General features: G+C 59.5%; 2 protein-coding genes across 8 annotated transcripts in view; one reads left to right on the top strand and one right to left on the bottom strand.

Moving 5' to 3' along the window:
• The window catches only part of CUX2 (cut-like homeobox 2), a 71,542-nt gene extending 57,309 nt beyond the window's left edge, over positions 1 to 14,233 (top strand). For 6 of the 7 annotated variants that reach the window (XM_014964745.1, XM_014964761.1, XM_014964753.1 and 3 more), the window contains 18 exons: positions 781 to 918; positions 1,111 to 1,237; positions 2,072 to 2,148; positions 2,232 to 2,298; positions 2,694 to 2,742; positions 3,489 to 3,593; positions 4,160 to 4,351; positions 4,448 to 4,506; positions 4,632 to 4,680; positions 4,789 to 4,888; positions 5,137 to 5,763; positions 6,684 to 6,785; positions 7,622 to 8,397; positions 8,859 to 9,018; positions 9,531 to 9,800; positions 10,028 to 10,216; positions 10,326 to 10,599; positions 11,624 to 14,233. In XM_014964745.1, coding sequence (XP_014820231.1) covers positions 781 to 918; positions 1,111 to 1,237; positions 2,072 to 2,148; positions 2,232 to 2,298; positions 2,694 to 2,742; positions 3,489 to 3,593; positions 4,160 to 4,351; positions 4,448 to 4,506; positions 4,632 to 4,680; positions 4,789 to 4,888; positions 5,137 to 5,763; positions 6,684 to 6,785; positions 7,622 to 8,397; positions 8,859 to 9,018; positions 9,531 to 9,800; positions 10,028 to 10,216; positions 10,326 to 10,599; positions 11,624 to 12,293 — 4,031 coding nt within the window. In that variant the 3' untranslated portion in view covers positions 12,294 to 14,233. Of the gene's footprint in view, positions 1 to 780; positions 919 to 1,110; positions 1,242 to 2,071; positions 2,149 to 2,231; positions 2,299 to 2,693; positions 2,743 to 3,488; positions 3,594 to 4,159; positions 4,352 to 4,447; positions 4,507 to 4,631; positions 4,681 to 4,788; positions 4,889 to 5,136; positions 5,764 to 6,683; positions 6,786 to 7,621; positions 8,398 to 8,858; positions 9,019 to 9,530; positions 9,801 to 10,027; positions 10,217 to 10,325; positions 10,600 to 11,623 lie in introns of those variants that run through there. The other variant, XM_014964771.1, reaches the window with a different exon arrangement.
• A 1,218-nt stretch (positions 14,234 to 15,451) lies between these two features.
• Positions 15,452 to 18,335, bottom strand: FAM109A (family with sequence similarity 109 member A). The gene is made up of 2 exons (XM_014961482.1): positions 17,844 to 18,335; positions 15,452 to 17,341 (listed from the first exon to the last, which is right to left on the bottom strand). The coding sequence occupies exon 2, from the start codon at positions 17,328 to 17,330 to the stop codon at positions 16,548 to 16,550; it is 783 nt and encodes a 260-aa protein (XP_014816968.1). The 5' UTR covers positions 17,331 to 17,341; positions 17,844 to 18,335; the 3' UTR covers positions 15,452 to 16,547.
• Between the last annotated feature and the right edge of the window lie 5,654 nt (positions 18,336 to 23,989).

The following is a 23,989-nucleotide window of genomic DNA, read 5'->3' as shown; positions in this document are numbered from 1 at the left end:
GTTGTTTTTCACCCTCGGATGCGTGCCACGTGTCCGTGCCGTACAGTAGTTCACCCAGCTCCGTCCCACTTCCCTGATTGTCTAACTTTTTGAACCCTGGAGAATTCAAATCTATTTTCTTTCCTCTTCTTTTCTAAAAAAAAAAAAAACCAAAAAAATCCCAACACCAAACCTATATTAACCTGGCTCAATAGGAGGCATTTTCTTGAACTTATTAAAAAATCCAGACTTGTAAATTAATTTGTTCATGTTGTACAATGGCAGTGCAGATGGACTCATTAGCATGCACACAACAAATAATTATAGATGAATTTTTAGCTGGCCTGCTTAATGGGCTTGCTGGGTTAATTATGTCAATGTATAATTACATCAGCCCTGGGAGACATAATGGCACACCCTGCTGAGCAGACACTAGCTAATGATGGTGTAATGCTGACAGAGGGAAGACGGACGGCTCTGAATGCACCTGCTTACCTCGGCACAAACCGCCATTGTCTGCCCCAAAACGGGCCAGCGCTGGCGGCACCGGGGCCACCGATGCCGTGGGTGCCACCGGCTCGCTCGGGGAGGTGATGCCCCCATGCAGCCCTGTCCCCATCACCAGGCTGGTGATGGAAAGTGTGGGGCCGGTGCCAGGAGGACCCCCACACTGGTTTTAAGTGGGGTGCGGAGGGATGCTACCCCTGGGGTGGGTGGTGAAGGGGGTGGGCACCCGGGGAGGTGGGAGAGGGTCGGTGGTGGGCATCCCTGCCCCTCACCGCCACGTCCCCTGTCCTGCAGATCCCGCTCCTGTGCTGGAGGCGGCCCGGAGCCTGGAGGACCGGCTGCAGCAGCTCCAGCGCCTCGAGCCTGAAACCACCCCCTTGAAGGACCTCAGCCACCCCTGGAAGAAGCACCCGGAGCGCGTTGGCACCAAAGGTACCCCCTGGCACCGGCCGCCCCGTCGGACGAGCGTGGCAGCAGCGGTCCCCAGCCGGGTCCCCCCACGTGCATCAGAGCATCCCCAGGACACAGGGGGTCTCGAGACCAGGACCTGTCCCCTGGCCCGTGGTCCCCGGCGGCCCCCGCTGCTGTCCCCGGTGCGGCTGTGTGATACGTGTCCCCCCGCAGAGCGCAGAGAGGGGACGTCGCCGGCAGCCGGGCTCACGGCAGCGCCCGAGCCCCCGCTCTCCGGCATCGAGGGCAAAGCGCTGTGCGCAGAGACCTTGCTGCAGAGAAATGAGGCAGAAAAGCAAAAGTACGTGAGTACCGGGGATGGGGGCTTCACACCCCGCAACCGGGGTCATTTCAGGGTGCCAGGGTGGGGGACACACACAGCTCTGTCCTCGCTCCTGCACGGGGGGTGTCCCTCTGTCCTTCCCTCTCCTCCTTCCCTTTGCTCTCCGGGTTGAGAGCGGGTGCATCCAGCCTGGAAACCTGATAGATGGTCCTGGGTGCTCTGAGCATCCGTCTGTCCATCCGTCCCCTCTCCCAGGTGGTTTTTGGGCAGCGTCGGATGCAGGCAGAGCCGGGGAATATCCCTCCTACCGGCCTCTCGTGCCATCTCCTTGGCACGTGGCTTTGCTCGGACAAATGGGTTAAATCCAGGTCAGCAGATGAACCTCATTAAATGGCCTTTTAATTTGGAGGCTCCCGGCTTTCCCGCTGCCTTCATTGTTATTCCTTAACACGCTGCACCGGGAAACAAATGAGGAATCTTTAAACCCTAAATTGCAGATCTCTGCAAGTAAGTTCCTGGCAAGTGCAGGCTATAAATAATGCAGAATAACTTTTCCCTGATTGCTTCCCCCCCTCCAATTAACTACAGGTGGGGGTGGGCTGCCATCCCCCCTGCTGTCAGAGGGGTTTCAGCCACAGGAATTGGGACTATTTTCAGCCCAAAGTGGATTTTTTACACCTGGGGCAATAAACCCCTTAAAATCGGGGGGTAACACGGCTTGAACACGTCCTGGCATCCCACCAGTGGGTCACCATCCATTGTCACTGGGTGACGGGGATGCAGTGAGGGGGTCTCTGGGGTCGGGATGGCCACGGTGCCACCTGCACGTCGCTGATGCCCCATCTCTCGCAGGGGGCTGCAGGAAGCACAGGTCACTTTGGCCGCTCGGCTCGGGGAGGCAGAGGAGAAGATCAAAGTACTCCACGCAGGTAGGGGGGCCAGGGCAGGGGCCACCAGCCATGGGGAGGCCAAGTCCCCATCCCATGTCTCACCCTCCTCTTCCTCCTCCCAGCACTGAAGGCCACCCAGACGGAGCTGCTGGAGCTGCGGTGTAAATACGACGAGGAAGCCGCCTCCAAGTAAGTCACCGGAGATGCCCGGTTGTAGGCTCTTGCCGTGACCAAGGCTGAGCCGAGCAGCCTGTGGCAGTGCCAGGACATCCCCAGCGTGCTGCTGAACAGCTTGAGGAGCTGAGATGCTTTAAGTGACCATACACTATCCTTGGATGTGTTTAAGAGTCACTTAGATGTGGCATTGGGGGATACGGTGTAGGGGAGAACTTTGTAGAGTAGGGTAGATGGTTGAACTTGATGATCCTAAGAGTCTTTTCCAACCTAAATGATTCTATGACTCTATGATAGCAGCATCTCAAGTCATGAGGGCTCCCTAAACCTAAGGCAGGAGCCCTTGCCAGCCATGGAGGGCTGTGTCCATCCCTCTGTGCCAGCTGACGCCTCTTGCTTTCTCGTCGCAGGGCAGATGAAGTAGCCATGATCATGACGAACCTTGAAAAAGCCAACCAGGTGAGCCAGGAGCTGATTTTCCAGCTAGTGTAGGGCACATACCCTGCTCCCTTTCTGCCACGCTCAATCGTGGCCCCCGAGTCGCTGTACCCACCACAGCACCCCAAGCATCTGCATGGCCTGGATGTCTGTCCCCCAAAATGGTACTGAGGTGGCCAGACTCCAGAACTGGGAAGCCCTACAGAGTGAGGCTCTGGTTTCCTTCACCCAGTGGCTCCTCCAAACCATCCTGGTGGGACCCCCTGCCCCATGTTGGGGGTCACCGGTGTGTCTGGGCTCCCACCGGGCTCCGTTTTGGCTGCTGGAGCCGGCATTTGTCACCTCCAGCCTCTGCCAGCTGTTCCAGGGCACGACCCACACCAGCCTGGTGTTGGTTTCTGACGCAATTGCTTCTGGTCTTATCCATCCCCGTTCATTAGTTTTATTGAATTCTGAAAATGCAGGTACAGATAAATGTCCATGGATAATGAAAGAGGCTTAAAGAGCAAATTGCATGTAAATACGGCCTTTTGGGTAGAAAAAGGCAGTGTCCTGGAGGTGTGCTGCTGGTGCCCTGAGACGGGAACTGGGAGCCATGTTAGGATGTGGGGAGCCAAAATACGTGGTGGGGCTTAGGGTGATGGTGGTGGGAGCAGGATGCTGAGGAGAGGTGTGGGTCGGGGCAGGTACTGGGGCCCTGCTTTGCCCTGTGTGGGGTGGGATGAGCTGCGGGTGCCTGTCCTGAGGCGCTTTCTGCTCTCTTGCAGCGAGCGGAGGCGGCGCAGAGGGAGGTGGAGAGCTTGCGGGAGCAACTGGCGGCCGTCAACAGCTCCCTCCGCCTGGCCTGCTGCTCCCCGCCGGGCGCTGCCGGGGTGAGGGCATCCCCCCATCATGGCCAGCACCATCCCATCGTGGCCCGGAGCATCTGTCACAGCCAGGAGCATCCCGTTGCACTTGGGAGTACCCCATCATAGCTAGGAGGATCCCATAGCAGCCTAGCGTGTTTAGGAGTATCCCGTTGTGCTCAGGAGCATCCCGTTGTTCTCAGGAGCATCCCGTTGTGCTCAGGAGGACCCCATTGAGTTCAGGAGCACCCCATTTGCATTGCACCCACCGTGTTTGGGAGCAAGCCTGAAATGCCCATGACTGAGGCATTTTTCTGCCATAGGGTGGTAGCCTTGGCCATGCCCTACCTGCAGCCCCAGCCTCCTACGGGGAGGTGGGACACGCACCCCCATAGCACTGAGATGTACATGGGAGACCTTTAAGGGCAGAGGACAGGTCTGTCCCTCCCCAGGGCTGTGTCACCCTGGGTCCCTGTCCTGCAGGGCTGAGCCCTGGGCTCACCTGCTCCCCATGGAGATGCATCAGATGGGGAGGGGTGGCCCTTGTCCCCACGTCGGGCGGCTGGGACTGACGGTGTCCCCTCTCCCGGCAGGACAAAGTGAACTATTCCATGTGCTCAGGGTCGAGGCTGGAGGCGGCTCTGGCTGCCAAGGACCGGGAGATCCTGCGGCTCCTGAAGGACGTCCAGCACCTCCAGAGCTCGCTGCAGGAGCTGGAGGAGTCCTCTGCCAACCAGATCGCCGAGCTGGAGGGACAGCTGGCTGCCAAGAACGAAGCCATTGAGGTGCGTCCATGGGGGCTGGCTGGAGAGGGGGGTGGGTACAGGTCTGGATATGCACCGGGAGCCAGCTGCGAGGATCCCCCTCTCTCTTCTCCACAGAAGCTGGAAGAGAAGCTGCAGGCACAGGCGGACTACGAGGAGATCAAAACAGAGCTGAGGTATGGCTCGACCGGCATCCATGCCTGCTGCCTGCCTGTCCCCCGGCCGGCCAGGTGCCGCCGGCACCCATGGCACACTTGAGCAGCCCTAACCCGCCGAGTCACCCCCCTTGTCTCCCTCCCAGCATCCTGAAGGCGATGAAGGTGGCCTCCGCCAGCTGCAGCCTTCCCCAGGCAAGTGCCGTGGCCCGTGCTGACACGCTGGCCGGGCCGGGGTGTGCGTGCCAGCCCTGCCGCCGGTGGCTCCGCCGCCCTTTCCCATCTCAGCTTGGCTCCTTGCAGAGCATATCGAAGGCAGAGGAAGCCCTGCTGCTGGGGAAGGAGGCTTTCTACCCCTCGCAGAAGTACCTGCTGGAGAAGCCCAGCCTGATGGCCAACACTGGTAGGGTCCCCGGGTCCCATGGCATCCCCAATCCTACCGGGAGCATCCCTGGGAATGTAGGTGGCAGGGTTGGATCCTGCCCCAGATGTGGGAAGGAGCCTGGGGTCAGCAGTGGGGCTGGGGGATGGACATGGGGGTGGGATGCCACCTGGGGAAACTGAGGCAGGAGATGCTTTGCTGCGAGGCTGCGCTGGGGCCAACGGCTGGGGGGACTCTAGTGCGTCTCCCTCTCTCTCGTTCATCTCTAGAGGAGGATCACTCCGAAGACGAGTCGGGGAAGGATTCGCTGGGCATGGAGCAGCCGTACCCGTCCCCCCAGCACGCCCCGGCCGACGAACCTGCCTCCCCCACTCCCCTCCCATCTCTGCCCGGCCCCGGCTTGGCCCCCGACGGCCCCCGGACTTTCTCGTTGTCCCCCTTCCCGGGGGGCGAGCGGCTTTCGGGGGACCCCAAGACCTCCCACCTCCCACCACCTGCCCACAAAAGCGAGAGCACCGGAGGGGGACCGCCCTTCTCCTCCCCTTTCTTTGGGGCCAAAAGCAGCACCATGCCCCCCAGCACGGTGCCGGCCGCCAGCCCGCCCGGCGAGCCGTCCGAAGGCAGCGCCGGCAGCTCTGCCGACGAGGAGCAGCTGGACACGGCCGAAATCGCCTTCCAGGTGAAGGAGCAGCTGCTGAAGCACAACATCGGGCAGAGGGTCTTCGGGCATTACGTGCTGGGGCTGTCGCAGGGCTCCGTCAGCGAGATCCTGGCCCGGCCCAAGCCCTGGCGCAAGTTGACGGTGAAGGGCAAGGAGCCATTCATCAAGATGAAGCAGTTCCTCTCCGACGAGCAGAACGTGCTGGCCCTGAGGACTATCCAGGTGCGCCAGAGAGGTGAGTGGTTGGGGTGGCCCCGGCCAACAGGTCCTGCCCTGGGATGCTGCCGTGGGATCCCCTCCCGATGCACCCCGGCAGCACCCCGGGATGCCACGGCGGGGATGCCCTCCAGCCCCCAGTGTGCCAGCGACACAGGCAAGTGATGCCACCCAGAGTCACCGGTGGCACTCGGGGATTGTCCCTCATGGTCCCCCCGGGGTGGGCTGGAGCCCCGGGAAATAGTAGCCATTAACAACAACCCATGGTGGAAGCTGCATCCCTGGCCGTGCTTTACTCATTTATTCTGACAAGTGCCATTTAATTATTCATTAGGCTGTTCCGTGGTGTATGAATCAATGTGCTGGGGAATATTTCGTTAAAAGAATGAAGTCTTAATGCTGCGGGACCTCGGTGCGATGTCGGTGACACCCTGCCTCCCACACGCACGGCTCCGGGAACGGCACCTCCCGGCCACATGGCAGCAGTGGTGGCCAGTCACTCGTGTCCCTGTGGTAGCATGGGGATGAGGTGATGCTGGTCCATGCATCTGCTGGGGTTTCAGGCTGGGGGGGGCTCTGATTTATCCTCTGGATTCAATTCAGCATTAAACCTCCTGTGGGAGGGCATGATGCCAGGGATGGGGGCTGTGGTCCCCCGTGCCCATGTCTCCACTCCTGTGCATCAATGGGGAGCAGGTGCCCTTGGATGGGGCAAGCAAGGTGGCCAGGAGACGCCGTGCCAGAGGCAAGAGCTGGCAGTGGGGGCTACTGGGGCTCCCCACACTCCGTCTAGCGACTAATCGGGAGTGACATTTGTCTTCCAAACCGGCATCCCTAAAAATAACTGAACATGAGGAGCGGTAAATACTTCCTGACACACAAGCGGAGCTTGTAAAACCAGCACCGGTGACAAAGCTGTTATCCTGCCCCTTTGATCAGGTAGCATCACGCCGCGGATCAGGACGCCGGAGACCGGCTCTGACGACGCCATCAAAAGCATCCTGGAGCAGGCGAAGAAGGAGATCGAGTCGCAGAAGGGAGGTAGGTGCCAGCGTGTGGGTGGCTGAGCCCCCACTCCGGGCAGCACCTTGGGGGGTGCCAGCGGGTGGGTGCTGCGTGGCTGCGGGTCCCACAGCACCAAACACCCACAAAACCCACTGTCTCTGCCTCCCCGAGGAAACTTTAGCCAGCTTCTGCCAAGCCTGGCTCCCGTGGCATGATCCTGGGCAGGGTGGGCAACAGGCTAACCCTGTGGCTGGACTGGAATGGACTTTATTTGGCATTTCTCCCTCTGACATCCATAGAGATTTGGGGCACGATGGGAAGAAAGGCTGGTAAACGCTGTTAGGTCCAAAAACCTCCCCGTGCAGTGGTGTTTGTACCTGAGCTTTCAGAAACTTTGGATCTACCCTTACCTCCCCCCTGCCCCAAACCAGATGATTAAATGAGGATGCACGATCCATCTGGCACGAGGAATCATTAAAGCAGCTGTGCTCGCAGTCAATTACAAGAAATGAAATACATTAAAACAGGTAGTCTGCTGAGAAAGCAGAATCCTGGAGAATTAAATTAGACAGGAACAGTGGAAAGACGGACAGGGAAAACAAACATGTTTGTCTATTGCCATCGTTGGTAATGGAATTTATTTTGCAGTCATCAAAAAAGAAGCCTGTTTAGAGCTGGGGGTGTCACAGCTATTTTGCGGGTGCTGCTGGTCCTTCTTCTGATCTGCACTCTCATGGGCCATCTGCCTGATGGCGAGTGCTCCAGAGCAGATTGGGCTAAAATCCCTTTTTTCCTGCCATTTTGAATCATGGCCACATGGTAAAATGATGCGTGCTGCGCCTTGGGGCTCCCTTCACCCTTTTTCTTTGCAGGAGAACCCAAAACGCCGTCGACGTCGCAGGCTGTGGCCAACGGTGGGGGTGGCAGCAGCTCGGAGGATGCCATCAAGAGCATCCTGGAGCAGGCGCGGCGAGAGATGCAGGCACAGCAGCAGGCGCTGCTGGAGATGGAGTCGGGGGGCGGCGGGCGCCCCAGGGACACGCCGCCCGCCGAGCGCTCCACGCTGGCCACCGTCAGCCAGAACATCGTCCCGACCTACGTCAAGCAGGAGGAGGGGAGCGGGGCCAGCCCCGGCCCCCCACAAACCCCCCTGGCCGTCCTCTCACCTGCCGCCTTCGTCCAGAGCATCATCCGGAAGGTGAAGTCGGAGATCGGTGATGCCGGCTCCTACTTCGACCAGCACTGGGCGTCGGAGCGGAACCTGCTCAGCAGACCCTACACCTCCGTCTCGCCTTCACTCTCCTCCTCCTCCTCGAGCTACTCCAGCATGGCCAACGGCCGGGGCTGGCCGCGGGGTGAGCCCAGCGAAGGTGGCACCAACGAGGACGAGCTGCCGCTGGCGGACGATGAGCCCCACCGGCTGACGGAGATGAAGGCGGAGGGAGCCGGCACGGAGCCAGCAGCTGGTGGCCGTCTCTCCTACTACCCTGCCTATGTGCCACGCACCCTGAAGCCCACCGTGCCACCACTGACGCCAGAGCAGTATGAGATGTACATGTACAGGGAGGTGGACACGCTGGAACTGACCCGGCAGGTCAAGGAGAAGTTGGCCAAGAACGGCATCTGCCAGAGGATCTTTGGAGAGAAGGTACCAGCCTGGAGAAGGGGGGTTTGGTGTCCCCTCTGCTCCACATCCCAGAGCCTGGGGCTCATTGGTGGCCTCTGCCAGCTCCTTCCAGGGTCCCCACTGTCCCCAGTGGGTTTCTTCTTGGAGGATACTGAGTCCTCAGAGCCTGACCCAACCCCAAGCAGTCTCCCAGTGGCCACCACCAACTGGTTGGTGCCATATCCCACCAAGAACACCTTGTCCCCTGCACAGAGCCCTGAGGGGATCATCCTCCCAGCCCACTGGGTATCCCAGGGGGACCCACCGTGGTCCCAGCACCCTGCGGTTGGCATCAAGGGGTCCAGATGTGCCATGGGGCCTTGAGCACGGCAGCAGGGGCGACCTGCTTCCCCTCCCTCGATGTGGGGATGGAGGGCAGGCAGTAGCCCGGCACTGGGGGGAGCGTGCCCTGGCCCTGGTGGTGATGCCTGCCCGGTACCTAGGTGCTGGGGCTGTCCCAAGGCAGCGTGAGCGACATGCTGTCGCGGCCCAAGCCATGGAGCAAGCTGACACAGAAGGGTCGGGAGCCCTTCATCCGTATGCAGCTCTGGCTGACCGACCAGCTGGGCCAAGGCATCAGCCAGCAACCAACACCCTCCCAGGGTAAGTGCCACCGCTGTCCCCGTGTCCCTGGGGCTTCTGCATCCATCCCTTGCATCCTACCCCAACCCCAGCACTGGGGAGACTTGCCACCCCCAGCACCCCCACCTGCACCCTGATCCTGGGAAACCCCTTTCATCCCACTCTCCTCTGATGCATCCAACTCGTTTTGAACCCCCTTAATTAGTCGCTTAGACGATTTAGGGCTGGTAGATCCTCAAATGTGATTTTGTAGAAACAAACACTGGAAGTCATCTAGTTTAAAAAAGCAAAAAAAGGAAAACCACAACAAAAATCCTTGGCTTTGTGCCTGGCATAAAGAAGTAACTGGGTTTTTTATTTAAATTAGTGGTGGTTTCTCTCTACTATTCCACCAGCTCCTCCCACTTTGCCGTAACTACGGCATCCCCCCTTTCTGGAGGGCACGGGCATCCCCAAAATAACCTTCCCACTGTGTCCCCACTACTCTCCCCTCCCGCCATCCCTGCTGACCCCTCTCCTCTGGTGTCCCACAGCCAGCCCGGCGGAGCCCCAGCCATCCCCTTCGCCGCCCCCCAGCCCCACGGAGCATGAGAAGAGCTGCCAGGAGCCCCTCACCCTGGCCTTGGAGAGCAGCAAAGAAAACCAGCAGCCTGAGAGCCGGTCAACACCTGCGCTTGGTGGGAAGACCTACTCCAACAGCCAGGGACCTGTGGGCATCCAGGAGATCGTGGCCATGTCCCCCGAGCTGGACACCTACTCCATCACCAAGAAGGTCAAGGAGGTCTTGACGGACAACAATTTAGGTGCGGACCTTCTCCCTGCCCTGGTTTTCGGGAGCTGCTGGTGAGGCTGCATGGATGCATCACCCCAATTCCCGTAGCTGCAGACCCCCCCTGGTTCTCTGTGGGTCCTCGGGGGGGATGGGGAGGATGCTGGCTGGGAAACGGGGTGTATCTGTTCTGTGGGGGGACTGTAGTGCCCGCCCTGCTGCTCTGCCCTGCTCTAACCACCTCTGCTTCTCCTCCGCCAGGCCAGCGGCTGTTTGGGGAGAGCATCCTGGGCCTGACGCAGGGCTCGGTGTCCGATCTCCTCTCCAGGCCCAAGCCATGGCACAAGCTGAGCCTGAAGGGGAGGGAGCCCTTCGTCCGCATGCAGCTCTGGCTCAACGACCCCCACAACGTGGAGAAGCTGCGCGACATGAAGAAGCTGGAGAAGAAAGGTGAGGGTCAGGGCGATGCAGCTCCTCTCCTGGGTCCAGGGTGCTGGCCAAGGAGGGGCTCCCCAGGCTGGGGGGCGAGCGGTGCGCAGCTGGGTCTCCTCTCCTGCAGCCTACCTGAAACGTCGGTACGGGCTGATGAGCGCCGGCTCAGACAGCGAGTCCCCCAGCGCCCGCTCCGAGTGTGCCAGCCCCAGCCTGCAGCCGCAGGACCTCAGCCTCCTCCAGATCAAGAAGCCACGGGTGGTGCTGGCCCCGGAGGAGAAGGAAGCCCTGAAGAAAGCCTACCAGCTGGAGCCCTACCCCTCCCAGCAGACCATCGAGCTGCTCTCCTTCCAGCTCAACCTCAAGACCAATACCGTCATCAACTGGTTCCACAACTACAGGTACGGGTGCTCCCAGACTTTGGGCATCTCATGGTGTCGTGCCACCAAGGTGGTGTCACTCTTCCTCTGCCAGCCCTCCCGGTCCTTCTTGCCTAGATGGGGAAGGTTGTAGACCCAGGTGTGGTCACTGGAGGTCCCCAGGTGCAGGATTGCAGCCGAAATGCTGCATGTGCCCTGGCTGGTGGGTGATCAAGAGGTGTCCAACACCTTGACCAAGTCATCTTGAGCATCTAAAGAGGTTACCATGCTCATGTCCACCTGCTTGCTGGCGTGGTACGCCACCTGCCACTGAGCAGGAGCTTCATGATGGGTGGTGGAAAAACTTATGGAAGCTCCTGGAGCACAGGATCCATCCCTACAACAGCCTGACCCCACAGAGCAACAGAATTGCAAGTGGAAATGTGCCTCCTGAGTCCTCCCCATACCCACACTGAGAGCAACCTGCTCTGCCTCATCAGCCCATCAACCCAGAGGGTTGTGCCCTCTCCCCGATATAAACCAGTATAAGAAGATGTATAAGTGCTTGTGTCAAATCCCACTGCCTCCATCTCCCCCTGGGCATCGTAAAGTAGATGGTCAATATTTATGGGAGCCAGCTGAGGTTTCTCACATGAAGCTATCACGTGGGGAGTGTGGGGGAGAGCTTGAACAATCAAGGCTTTTTGGTGAAACATTGACTAATGGGGTTTTTAAACCCGCCACCTTTCCCCTCGCACGATTCCAGGAAAGCCCCTTCTGCTCTCGGTAAACACAACCACCCGAAAATAAACCTTTGAAAAATGTTGTGTGTTAAACAACAACAAAAATAAGGTAGTGGTAAACACTGGCTGGAAACAGCCCAAAGTGTTGCAAAATCCAGGCCCCATATTCAAGCAGCAGTGATTTTTCCCCCTCCAAAAAAAGTGTTTTAAAGGCCAACAAGGTGAGGTTTTGCATCTCAAGCCATGTCGTTGCATTTTTCTGGCTGGAGATGCTTTTTGTGTTGGTTGGTGGTCACCGACCCTCTGTGCTTGTGTCCCGGCAGGTCGAGGATGCGCCGGGAGATGCTGGTGGAGGGCACGCAGGACAACGACACGGACCCGGAGCAGAGCAGCGGGGTGGCCATCCCCGGGCGCCAGGCCCCTCACAGCCCCGATTCGGATACCGAGGACCGTAAACCCGTGTTGGGGAAGGGCGAGCATCCCTGCGCCGCCGCACCGGTGAAGGTGAAGGAGGAGCAGGGGGAAGCGGGCGGCTGGGGCCGCCGGCGGGACTCGCACAGCCCGGCTGGAGCGGCCGAGGGGACCGGACCTCCCCAGGAGGAGCGGGTCACAGGCCCTCACGCCGCCACCCCCAGCGCCGGCAGCCTCCCGCGGCGGGGAGGCCGTGCCGGTGTTACCACGGGGGGACCCCCACCCCCCCCACCGCCGCCGCACCCCGACAGCTCCCAGTCCTCCGCCGGGTCATCCCGTTGCAGCTTGGAGGTCTCCCCGACGTCGCCTTCGGCAGCCTCCTCGCCCGGCCTCGCCGGCTCGGCCTCCCCGGGCCCGTCCTCCGCCGGGCCGGTTTCACCAGCGCTGCCGCCAGCTCCCCCCGGCCCCCGGCTCAGCACCAGTGTCCAGCGGCGCCACGAGAAGATGGCCAACCTCAACAACATCATCCACCGCCTGGAGCGGGCCGCCAACCGCGAGGAGGCCCTCGAGTGGGAGTTCTGAGCCCCCCTCCCCCCTCCCCATCCACCACCCTAAATATATATATACACACCCACATATATATATATATATATTTTGTTAAATGCAGCGTGCACCGAGAGGCGACAGGCGGCCGGCGCCACAGAGGGGAGCGCCCATGGAAATGAGGGGCCCTCCTGTTATGAAGCTGCCCCCCCCAGCTTTGTTTTAAATGTGAAAAACTGGGAACAATTTTAGAAAAGAAAAGAAAAACAAAAAAAAACAAAACACAAAAATATTTATAGACCTCTTTTAGATATTTTAATAAAAGGATACTTTGGAATTTATTAACAGCTTAAGCTGCTTTGATATTAAAGATAGCTATAAAATCAAGATGATGTAGCAGTTGTGTCATTAAATGTACACTGAAGTCTTGTAGTTTGCCACTGGATGAGATTAAAAAGAAAAAACAGAAAAACAAACAAAAAAAACCCCACAGAAAAGACTTACTGAGCAAAGCCATCAAGAAGCACTATGAGACTGACCAAATTGAATAAACTTTTGCTGAGCGGTTTCCACCTCTGTCTAAGACACTGCATCGCTTCTGCCCCAGCCAGAGACTGCACCATAGTCCCTGAAGACTCTAAAGCGAAAACCTTGATGCCATCGAGTATGTATTTAGTTCTGGTGGTTTTATGTTTTTTGAAACCTTTGTAACACAGAATGTCCCGTGCGGTTGTATATGTTGTAGAAATGTCTGCAATAGCCTTCTGGAACAAGATGTAGCATGGTCCGAACGCCGTCCCTCACGCTTCCTCCAGCCGGCAACCGGTGGCAGCCCCCATACGGCACGGTATGGCTCCTGCCAGCTCCTGAAGGAAGAGAGAAAATAATGCAAAAGCAAAGAACGCAACCTATGTCTGCCATTTTGGGAGCGAGATGGGAAGAGGTACCTGGGGGTGGTGCTCGAGGACGGCTCCGGTTTGCTGGGGATGGGTATCCATGGGATCCCAGTTCCCCGCCCTCTGCCATCGTCCGTGTGGGACAGAAAAGGATGGAGCCTGTGAGCTTTGCACCTGGGGCACCAGTGGTTGGGGTCCAGCACCCAAAAATCATGAGTAGGTGGGCCGAGCCCTGCTGGGGGCTGCTCCCAGCATCACAGCCAGCTCTTGTGGCTGAAGCACTTTGTTTTTAGGGAGAGGACCCAGGCAGGGGGTGTCCCCAGGCGGTGGCTGCTGGTGAAGCCGGGATGAGCCCCATGGTGTTGAGCCAAGCTCCTGATCTGAACTGGGCAAACTCAGGCCTGAAATGGGCAAAGCACCATCAGGTTTTGGCTTGCCAGGGCTGTCCCCGTACAAAGGTGCAGGAGCTTGGTGGTGGCACCTCCCTGACCCCACTGCCACCAGCCAACTTCTGCTAACAAAATGCCTTTAGCCAGGATGGGGTGGACCGCGCTGGGCTGCTCAGCCCTGTCCCCTGCCCACGTGGCATCAGCCATCCCCCTCCAAGGCCATCATCGGGAGGGCTCCCCTGCCAGGCTCCGAGGCTATGCATTGACTGATTTTCCACTGTATACATTTTTATCAGAATAGAAGGTATTTTTATATTTGAGTGGTAGTCGATGAGCGATGCTAAAAGCAGCTCTGCGAGGGCACGGCTCTCCTTGCCCGCCCACCCTGCCCCAGTGAGCCCCCAGCTTGCCCACGGCCGCTCTTTTCCCCGCAGAAGGTCAAGGCATGACCATTGACTGCTCTTCTCCATCGTGTCCTAGCGGGAGCTTTAGTGGGACGGGATTTGAGGAAGCACTTAGGAATAGTCTTGAACACGGCAATTCTGTTGTATTAGCGGGACATACCGGTTCACGTTTTTTTGTTAGGCTCATGTACTGTACTTCAAAAGTTTCTATGAGATCGATGAACTTTGTTTAACAATTTTGGAAGGAACAAGTTCTGTAAAGAGCCACTAAATACAGAAGTTGGATACGACTCTGGCCTCGGGGTGTGTTTTATCTGGACGGGGCTGGGATGGGAGCTCCTCCTGCCTTTGCCCGGTGCTTGGGTTGATGTTGGCTCCCTTGGAAGTCACAGCCTTGCTTTGGGTTTGTGGCAAGAGCTCTCACTGCCATAAACATCTCCTGGTGATGGGGGAGGGCAGGGAAAGAAGGTGTTAATCAGGGTTAATGCAGCTCAGGGTGCAATCCTGCCCTGGGAAAGTCCTGTGCTCATCCCTAATGCAGGTTTGCTCCTGCCCCTGGGGTAACTCAGCATCCTCCAGACCCTGGCACGGCTCTCCTTCGGAGCCGGCCATCGCCAGGCGAGTTTGCAGCTCCCGACACGAGCCGGGAGTGTTTGCATTCGATGAATTAATAAATCCGTATGTTGCGTATCTGTTTAAGCTTGTTTGTCGGCTAACATGTTGGGAAGGATTTATTTTTAATGAATATCTGAACGTCTGGAGGAGCTGGGCTGGCTGCCATGGAAACCGGAGTCTTCCTCTGCAGCCGACTGACGGGGTCGGGTTAACCATCTGGGTGCTGGGGGTGTAGCTGCACCCCGGCTGCCCTCAGTGGCACCGCTCCAAACGCCGACACACGTAGCGTGGTGCTGTGCCTGCCCGGGAGCAGGGGCCTCGGTGGGAGAGAGACTCTGGCTGACTTTGTGCCTCAGTTTCCCCAAGAGGCTCCCCCCCAGCCCCAGCTCCTTGCAAGAACCCCGTGGCAGCAAGAAGCTGGAGACATTCATGCGAGTGGGGTGTCACATGCAGGGACATGAGGTCACGTTGGCCACTTCTACAAGGGCAGGGTCCCTGTGTAGCACTGACACCAGCCCTCCAAGGTGACAGATATTTTGTCCCTGGCTAAGATCCTTGGCAGAAGGCTGGGGATGGTCTTTGCTGTGTGACCATCCTGATGCTGTGTGTCCCAATGTCCCCAGAGTGACACCATCCCATCCCATCCCATCCCATTCCATCCCATCCCTGTGGGCAGATATGGGGCTCCAGGGCACTGCAAGATCCTGGTGGTGTCCATGTCCCACTCAGGTGACATAGTCCCTGCCTGACCATGCATGGACACAGTGGGGACAGGAGGGGGATTAAAATGGAGGATTAATTCCCACCTGGGCACCCCTCCTCAGGGGTTTAAAGGTGCAAATAAGAACCAGGGCCAGGAGGGAATTTCTGAAACAACTTTTATTGTAGCAAAATCTTGTGCCTGTCCCAAGGGGGGAAAAGGGAGCCGGTGCCACCCAGCCCAAACCCAGAGCACCCTGACTGCTTCTCCCAGACCCGGGGTGGGTCACCCCACCTCCCATCCAGCAGCTTTAGTGTTGGTATAAACGGTTGGGGAAATAAGAGAAACACCGGCTTCGCTCTGGTTTGGCACATGAATCACTCGACACGCTCTGCCGCTGACACATTCGTTCCTGTTTGCTGCCGTGCGTGATGCTTCCCCTTGCTGAGCCAGCCTGGGGATGATGTCCTGCCCCAAAATATCCACCCGGCAAGGTGGTACCCGCAGCCACCACGTTCCCCTTGGGTCTGCCACCCTGTGGGTCCACCGGCTGGGCTGCAAACAGCAATCACCCTGTGAAAATACCCAGGGCTGGGTGTCACCAACCCCCCAGGGAGCCAGGGCGTGCAGTGCTGTTGTCACTAAGGAAGGGCTGCGCTCACTGATATTTTCTCTTTCAAACCACATCCTGCTGGAGCAGAGGGATCCGGCGAAACTGGGCTGACCTCAGCCAGTGGCTTGTGCTATGCAGAGAAGGGAAGGCAGAGCCAGCTCCCCAGCTGTGAAACACCCACACAGGGGCTCAGGTGTGTGAGATCCCATCAAAATCCTCCTCTAAAAGCACTGGTGGTGCATGATCCCACTGCAGAAGCATCAAGAGGCCTCAGCAGACCCAGTGCAGTGGTCAATTCCCAGGAGGCATCAGCCAGCAAATGGTTTGTAGCTTACTTGTGCTGGGTGGGCCATCCCACGTGGGGTACATGGAGGGGTACACCCCTGCCTGGTATGAGATACCTAAGAGCCTGGCAGCCCTGAGAGCCCGGGGACTTAATGCCTGGCTGGTGGCATGCTGAGCCCAGCTGCCATCAGTGCTGGGTTGGCATTTCTCCATCACGGAGCAGCACTGGTGTCCCTCAGTGCTGGGCCCTCAGTGGCACCATCAGCAGGTGTCCATCACCACCACAACAAGGCTGCGCATCCCAGGGCGAGGAGGGGACCAAGGTGGCACCAAGGATGATCACCTCCTCCCTGCCACGCGTCTTGGCAGGTTCCCAGGGCTCGGCCACCTCTCAGGACCGGGGGCCACGCTGCTTCTCCAGCCAGTCCTGCCGCAGCCGGACCACCTCCTGACCATACTGCTCGTGGAGCCAGCAGAAGGTGGAGGGGCTCTCTGCCATGGCCACCCTGGGGCTGCCTGCCTCACTGCTTGATGCCCGCCTGCGTGGTGGCAGCGGTGGTGGCCGCGGGTTCCCCTCACCATACCCACCACAGCTGGAGGTGTCAGGCACCCTGCCCGCTCCTGGTGCATTGTTCCACACCGCGCAGCCGTTCTCCTTCGGCAGGAGGGCAGGCAGAGCTGGCAGCTTCTCTGGGGACCGCTCTGGCCATGAGGGCTTCGACTTCCAGGAGCCAGGCGGCAACTGCCGGCAGCCTCCATATCCACCAGCCGGCCCCAGGACGATCTCCTCCAGCTGCATCTGCAGCTCCCGCACCACCATCCTCAAGTAGTCGAAACTGGCCCTGGAGAGCGACTTCACCCACGACTCCATGGCGGCCTGGCTCTCCGCTGCCAGCACGTAGGTGCGGGACTTGTTGCCACCGAAGCGGATGGCGAAGGCGAACAACTCCTCGGCTGAATCGCAGAGCTCCACGGTGCAGCCCTCCAACACGATGACCCCCACCGGTTCCCGGCTCTCCCGCTCCTCGAAGTAGAAGAGCATGTTGCCCTTCAGCACGAACCAGCGGCGGTGATAGGCCGTGTGCCGCTCGCCACGCTTGTAGAGGAACCCGGCGTTGTCGGCCGGGGAGTCGCAGGTGGCATAGAAGGCCAGGCTCCGCTCGTTCAGCTTCATGGCTCCGATCCCTGTGGGGACAGAGGGTGCTCAGCCACCTGCCAGCACGAGGAGGATGGGTGCGCCTTAATTGCACCGTAATAAGCCGTCAGCTTTTTCTTCCCGGAGGCAACCGGCCCAGGAAATGGAGCCAGTGGGTAAACAGCCCCGTGAGGGCAGGCGGGATAACCCCCACCCCAGACAAGGGGCAGCCTCTGGTGGGTGCGGGGTGGGTCGGGGCTCCCCGAAAAGGGGAGGGTTTCCCCCCCAGCTGAGCGTTTTCCCACAGAGGAGCCCCCGGACAGGGCTCGTCCCGGTGTCCCACGTCACCCAGCACAGGTGACCTTACCGCCGGCGCCGTGTTTGCCCTGCGTCGCTCCTCCCTCCCCGCGGCACCCAAGGGCGCGTTTATGGCCCACGCCACAGATCCGGCTGCAGCTCCAGAGAGCCTTGGCCATGGACTCTGTCACCTGGGCAAGGCCACCTCTCCCCTTGTCCCCCCCTTGGCTTCATCGTTCCGGGCTTCCCACCTACCTGGGCTCCGGCTCTAGCTCCGGGCTCTGGTGACTGCCAGCATCGGCGACGTGCGGGTGACCTTGGTGGCCCTGAGAGAGCTCAATCCGGGGTGCAGCAGTGCAAGGGGGCCGTGGGGACGGGCACCCCGCTGTCCCCCCTCTGGCACCTCACTCCACAGGGTGGATGTGTGCCAGGGTGATTATTTTCCTATTAAAGCCACACCGCAGGCTTCGAGGAGACGAGATGGGGCTCTTGGGGTGCCCAGCGTCGGGGGGCAGCGGGGATGCCTTTCCCCCAAGCAGCCCAGGGACCTTTTTGGGGTCCCCCAAAGTCTTGGGGACGTTTGGGAGCGGGGGAGCCTCCTTCCCCCAGCACCGGGTGACCCCGCTCCGGGTCGGCTCCCGCCCGCCCAGCGCCGTTCGGTTGCGGCTCCGGCCACCCCTCCTTCTCCCGGCTCCGGTCCCGCTCCCGGTCCCGCTCCCGGTCCCGCAAGGCCACCTTTGTCCTCGGCTCCCCGCCGCCCCGGCTCGGCTCGGCCCCGGCGGGCGGAGCGCTGCTCCCTCCCGCCTCCTCCGCCCCTCACCGCGCCTCGGGGCGGTCCGGCAGGAGGAGGGACGGGGGGGGGGCCCTTCCCCTGACCGAGGAACCGTTCCGGAGCTCGGCCCCGGTGCTTGGAGGTCCCCGCTCGGCCCAAAACCCTCGGCGGGTCAAAAATCTGTGCACCGGGGCTGAGGTCCGGGCAGGACCGGGGAGAGATGGGAGCATGGATCTGGGGGTGCAGGGGGATACGGGGGTGTCCGTCGATGTTTGCACGGATGTAGGCATGGATGTATGTGTGGATGTAGGCATGGATGTATGGATGGATGTAGGCATGGATGCATGCATGGATATATGCCTGAATGTTCACCTGGATGTATGCATGGATGTATGTGTGGATCTCCACATGGATGTATTCATGGACAGACGTGTGGATGGATGTATGAATGGATGTACACATGGATGTACACATGGATGTACGTGTGGATGTACTCATGGGTAGGAAACCTGGGAGCTTGGTGGTAAAAGTGGCTGCACAACCCTAAATCAGGCTTTTGGGGCAGAGAGTGAGTGCTCAGGAGCATCTGGCAGGGACAGGAGGAGGTTGATGGGTGAAAAAAGGTGTTGAGGCAGGAGCTGAGTGGCTGGGTGTCCAGGGGAAGGTGACACTGGAGGTAGGAAGCAGGGGTTGATGAGCCATTAGCCGGGCGCTGGAGCTGCTGGGCCTTGTGCAACCACCGTGTGGGCAGAGATGGCAGCCCCCTCACTCCTTCCTGACCGCGGAAGCCATGTGGGACACGAGCCGCTGATGCGCTCTCGACCGGGGGGTCAGCGCTTGCCCCATCGGGGCCAGGGGTGAGCGGGTCCAGTGGTGCCAAGCACTGGGGGCCGGGCTGCATTTTCCACTCCTGGTACCCACGTCCCAGGACAACCATAAACCTTTTGGCTGGGAGAAGCCTCCGGAGCTGACTTCTGCTCTTGGTTGGCCTTCCACGCTGAAAGTGACACCAGCCCGATGACTACCTCGGCAGCGCTGCCGCCGTCCTCACCATGTCCCAATAAATACCAGCCTCAAGGATTTGCTCTCCTTATCGCTCTCCCTTTCCTCCAATTTCTTCGTTCCCCAGCTCAGCTGTGCAGCAACGAGTACATTTTAGCACATGAGGCACTGGTGCTCCTTTTGGAGGCCCTCAACTAAGAAATCCTGCCATCGGTCACCCCCACCACAACCTCTGCTGCCCACAAGTTGTGGTCCCCACCGCGGGGGATGTCCCCACCGCCCTTCACGGCTGCTTGAGGGCATCGCAATCTTCTGCTGGTGGTGGTGGCTTTCTGTTCACTGAGGGTTTTCACCCTGTCACCTGCAGACTTTCTCTTTCGCGCAATAAAAAGGGATTTAAAGCTGCAGTAAAACCATCTGGGCTTTATCGTCCCTCCCGAGCAGAGTGGCTCTGTTCAAGGCCGCTGGTGGGACGCCTGGGCTCTTTCTCCACCGCTTATCTCCCTGCCTTGCTGAGAGGTGCCCTTTCACACGGCAAGATTAGGAGAGGAAAGGACCGTGGGGAGAAGCAATATCTTTATTAGACCAGCTTGGGTAATTGAAAAAAGGCTGCTGCGCTCCCGGCTCTGCCTTCCTTTGCCGGGACTCTGAAACCCCAGCTGCTTCTTGCAGCCCCACCGGCTGCTTTAGCAGAGGTTGTTCCTCCACCACAGCTGCTTCCTGGGGAGCCTCTCGGAAGCTGCTTTGGAGAATGGCCCCCAAATTCCTCAAAAACCACCAGCAAAATTCCCCCAGGCCTCTTTGCTTCCCGTTGGGTTTCCCTTGGGATGCTCACGTGTCACTGCACGGGCTCCAGCACTTCCCCTTCCGAGCAGCCCCGTGATATTTTTCCCTGTTGTCCCCCTCCCCCAGTGAGGAGCCCCTGCCTCAGTTTCCCCTGCCAGGTCTTGCTGGGAAAGACAGGAAAATGAGCCCCCGCGCTGAGCTTGCCTGACAGCAGAGAAAAGGGAGAGGAAAAGGGTCTGAAAGGAAGCGAGGGGCTGGCGGGCGCCGTGTGGGACGTGGGCTGCCCTTGGTCTCTGCTTCCTGCTGCTCCCATGACTTGGTGACTTGGTGGTGGCGGTTACGCAGCGGCGGGTGCTCAGCGGCTCAGCGAGGTGAGCAGGGAGCTCTGAGTCACTGCTGGGGCCAGCTCTGGCTTGGTGGGGGTACCGAGGGGCTACTCGATGCCCGGCACTGTGTGTCCCCAGCCGGCACACTTGTCCCCCAAATGGACCCAGCTGTGCCAAGAGGGTTCAAGGCAAACAAGTTGAAGGAGATGGACCTGTTGGAACAGGTCCAGCAGAGGGCCACGAAGATGATCGGGGGATGGAGCACCTCTCCTGCGAGGACAGGCTGAGAGAGCTGGGGTTGTTCAGCCTGGAGAAGAGAAGGCTCTGAGAAGACCTCATAGAGGCCTTCCGATATCTGAAGGGGCTACAGGAGAGCTGGGGAGGGACTCTTTGTCAGGGAGTGGAGTGATAGGACAAGGGGTAATGTAAAATTGGAAGAGGGGAGATCTGGATTAGATATTAGGAAAACATTCTTTGCTGTGAGGGTGGTGAGAGCCAGGCCCAGGTTGCCCAGAGAAGCTGTGGCTGCCCCATCCCTGGAGGGGTTCAAGGCCAGGCTGGATGGGGCTTTGAGCAACCTGGTCTGGTGGAGGTGTCCCTGCCCAGGGCAGGGGGTTGGAACTCCATGATCTTTAAGGTCCCTTCCAACTCCGACCATTCTATGTTGTGACCACCACGAGAACCCCCAGTGTCGCTGGTACCACCCTCCCGGGGGCATTTCTGGGGGCGGGAACCCCTGTCCCTCCCCGGACCCACGCAGGTCTCCAGCCTGGCAGCCCGAGGGTCGGGCACCGGGGGGGTTGCGCTGCCCCCGGACACCCCCCCCAACCCCGCACCCCCGGGGCCGGGAAGGGCCGGAGGCGGCTGCAGTGCGGAGGGTGCCCGGCAGGGGGCAGCTGGAACCCGGCGACGGCTGCGGGCAGCGCTGCGGGCTCGGCGGGGCTGCGGGGAGCAGCAGCACCCCCTCCATCACCACCCTGCCCATCACCACCCAGCCCATCACCATCCCCTCCATCACCACCCTGCCCGGTGCCACCCAGCCCACCCTGCCCTCTGAAGGGGCTGCGTGAAAGCCAGGCTGAGATTTATTTTTTTTTAGGGGGGAGAGGGGGTATTACCAGCTCAGCGCAGACTCCCATAGCCAAACATTTCCAGATGGCACCCCCCCAAGACCCTCTCCGGGCAGAGGAAGGGGATGGGGGACCCCTCATCTTCACAGAGGTCACCCGCTGCCCATCATGTCCCACCCTGGGAAGTGCCACTTCCAAACCACCCGCCGCACCCCGGAAAACGAAGCGGGCCAGAGGGTGGGAGTTGAAGAGAGAAGTGGGAAGGATGGTTGGAAGCTGGTTAAGGCTTTTACAGGAGAAGAAAGCGGCAATGGTTAAAAGCTGAGCCCGGTGCAGAGCGAAAGGGAAGCGGTGGAGCGTGTGTGTGTGTGTGTGTGTGTGCATGTACGAGGGCATCTGCGCAGCTCTGCACAAACAAACAGAAAAAGCAGAAGTCAGTGGTAGTGAATTAGCAGTTAGGGACTGTAGAAAATCCATACAGGAAGCAAAACAAAAGAGAAATCTCAGGCCGTGGGGGCTGAGGATGCTGAGAGGGCGCTTTTGAAACAGATGAAGCTCATAAAGAAAAGTGTGCAAGAGCTGGGAGCTGGGACAGCCGCTCGTGGGAAGGAGGGAAGGCACCGAGCTCCACCGACTGCTCGTCCCTGCTGGGGAAAAAAAGGCAGAAAGTGCAATTATGCATAAAGCAACGGCAGGAGGAATTAAAAAGCAGCTTTTAAGGTAAGATTTTATCACCTCAGCCACTCCCAGCCACTTTCCTGTGGGGTTTGGGGAGGGCTGGCTGGTTGTAGAGTTGCCTGGACCCCTGGAGCGGGTGATGCCCAAGGGGAGTGTGGGGTTACAGCCCTACAGGAAAGCTCAAATCTGGTCCAGGGGCTTGGTGGGGATGGAGGGGGACAGCAGGGCTGTGTCCACATGGCTGTGGTCCGGGGATGGCCAGCCCTGAGCACAGCACCAGCGGGGGGGTCCCATTATGGTCTTTTCCTCGTCGGAAGGGGGTGGATTGGGAAGGGATGGGGTGAGTGCCTGGGGTGTGCTTTAAAGCATCACCAAAGATGGAGCCCGCTGGTGGTGGCACACAGAGGCCCCTTCACAAACAGCTCAGTGTGCCTCAGCCTGCTCTCCAAGGGCAAATCCCACAGCTCCCACCTTCCCAACACCCACAAATTGATTGTGTGGTGTCTGTAAAATCCCAGCTGCCACTTCCCTGGGTTTCCCCAGTTTGGCGTGCTGGGAGAGCACCAGCCCCTGAGGCAGTGCTGCTCTGCTGTGGCTCTCGAATGCCCAGTATGAATGGCACCTGCAAAGGGGTCTGTGGGGCAAGGAGAGCCCCTCCATCCCCCGTGCTGCTGCTGCTGCTCAGGGAGGATGAGGCCCCGGAGGAGCTCTTGGGACAGCCGGTGACGCGAGTGAGAGATGTCTATGGGCCAGATGTGATGGCACAGACCACAAACCAGCCCTTTCCTGGAAAAAAAAAAAGGTGCAGTGAAGGTTTATTGTCCTCCCATTTCCCATAGCTCGCAGGGCGGGTGGCTGCAGCTCTGCTGTGCTGCCCCTGCTCTCCTGGAACAGGTTGGCACCAGGATGGCAGTGTGATGGCTCTGTCCCTCCTTGGGACCGGAGGGACACTGTGACTGCTCTGTCACGGCTGAAGCCCTCATTCATGGCACAGAACAAACGCGGGTCCTGCGGCCTGATCCGCTCCCACCCGGCTGTGGGAGATGCCCCGCGGTGCCTTTCGCAGCAAGATAATTTCCTCGACCGAAAGGCAGAGGATAAACGATGAGAAATAGGGTTTGAGATGATGGTGTCTCGCCCACTGCTGCCACCGCAGAGGTCCCCTGGGTCCCAGCCGGCGGAGCTGTGGGAGGACAGGGACAGGAAAGCGGGGTGTTTTCCTGCACACACCCCTCCGAGCCCCCAAACGACCTCGCACCCGGGCTCCCTCCCTTCCCCCGAGGGGCAGGGACCAGGCGGAGGCGGGGGGACGGGACAGAGACAGAGACAGATTGCGGTGCCCCGACACTCCCAGATCCACAGAGAAAAAAAGTAATAAAAGTAAATAGTAAATAGTAAAAGTAATAAAAACTAAAAAAAAAAAAAAATAGTATATACATATAATAAAATAAAACCAACCCCCACGAGCGCAGCCGGGCTGTTTATGCCTCTGCCTCCGCGGGCGCGGATGCGATAAGATAAAGGCACTGGAGGGGAGGGGCGGCGCGGAGCGGTGCGCACCCGCGGAGCTGCCGGCAGAGCCGGGGCGGACTGACTGCCCGCCTACCCGAGGGACGGACGGACGGACGGAGCGAGAGACAGACAGAGAGACAGCGCGGCCCTTCACGCTCCGCCCCCGCGCAGCCTCCGCCCTCGGCCGCGCCGCTCCGCTTTACATAACCCGCCCGGGGCTGGGGTCCGTGGCCCCCCCCCGCCCCCCCCCTCCAC

This window comes from Calidris pugnax, unplaced genomic scaffold (genome assembly GCF_001431845.1).
Source record: "Calidris pugnax isolate Ruff unplaced genomic scaffold, ASM143184v1 scaffold32, whole genome shotgun sequence".
Classification (NCBI taxonomy): domain Eukaryota; kingdom Metazoa; phylum Chordata; class Aves; order Charadriiformes; family Scolopacidae; genus Calidris; species Calidris pugnax.
This window is presented reverse-complemented; position numbering and strand designations above follow the sequence as displayed.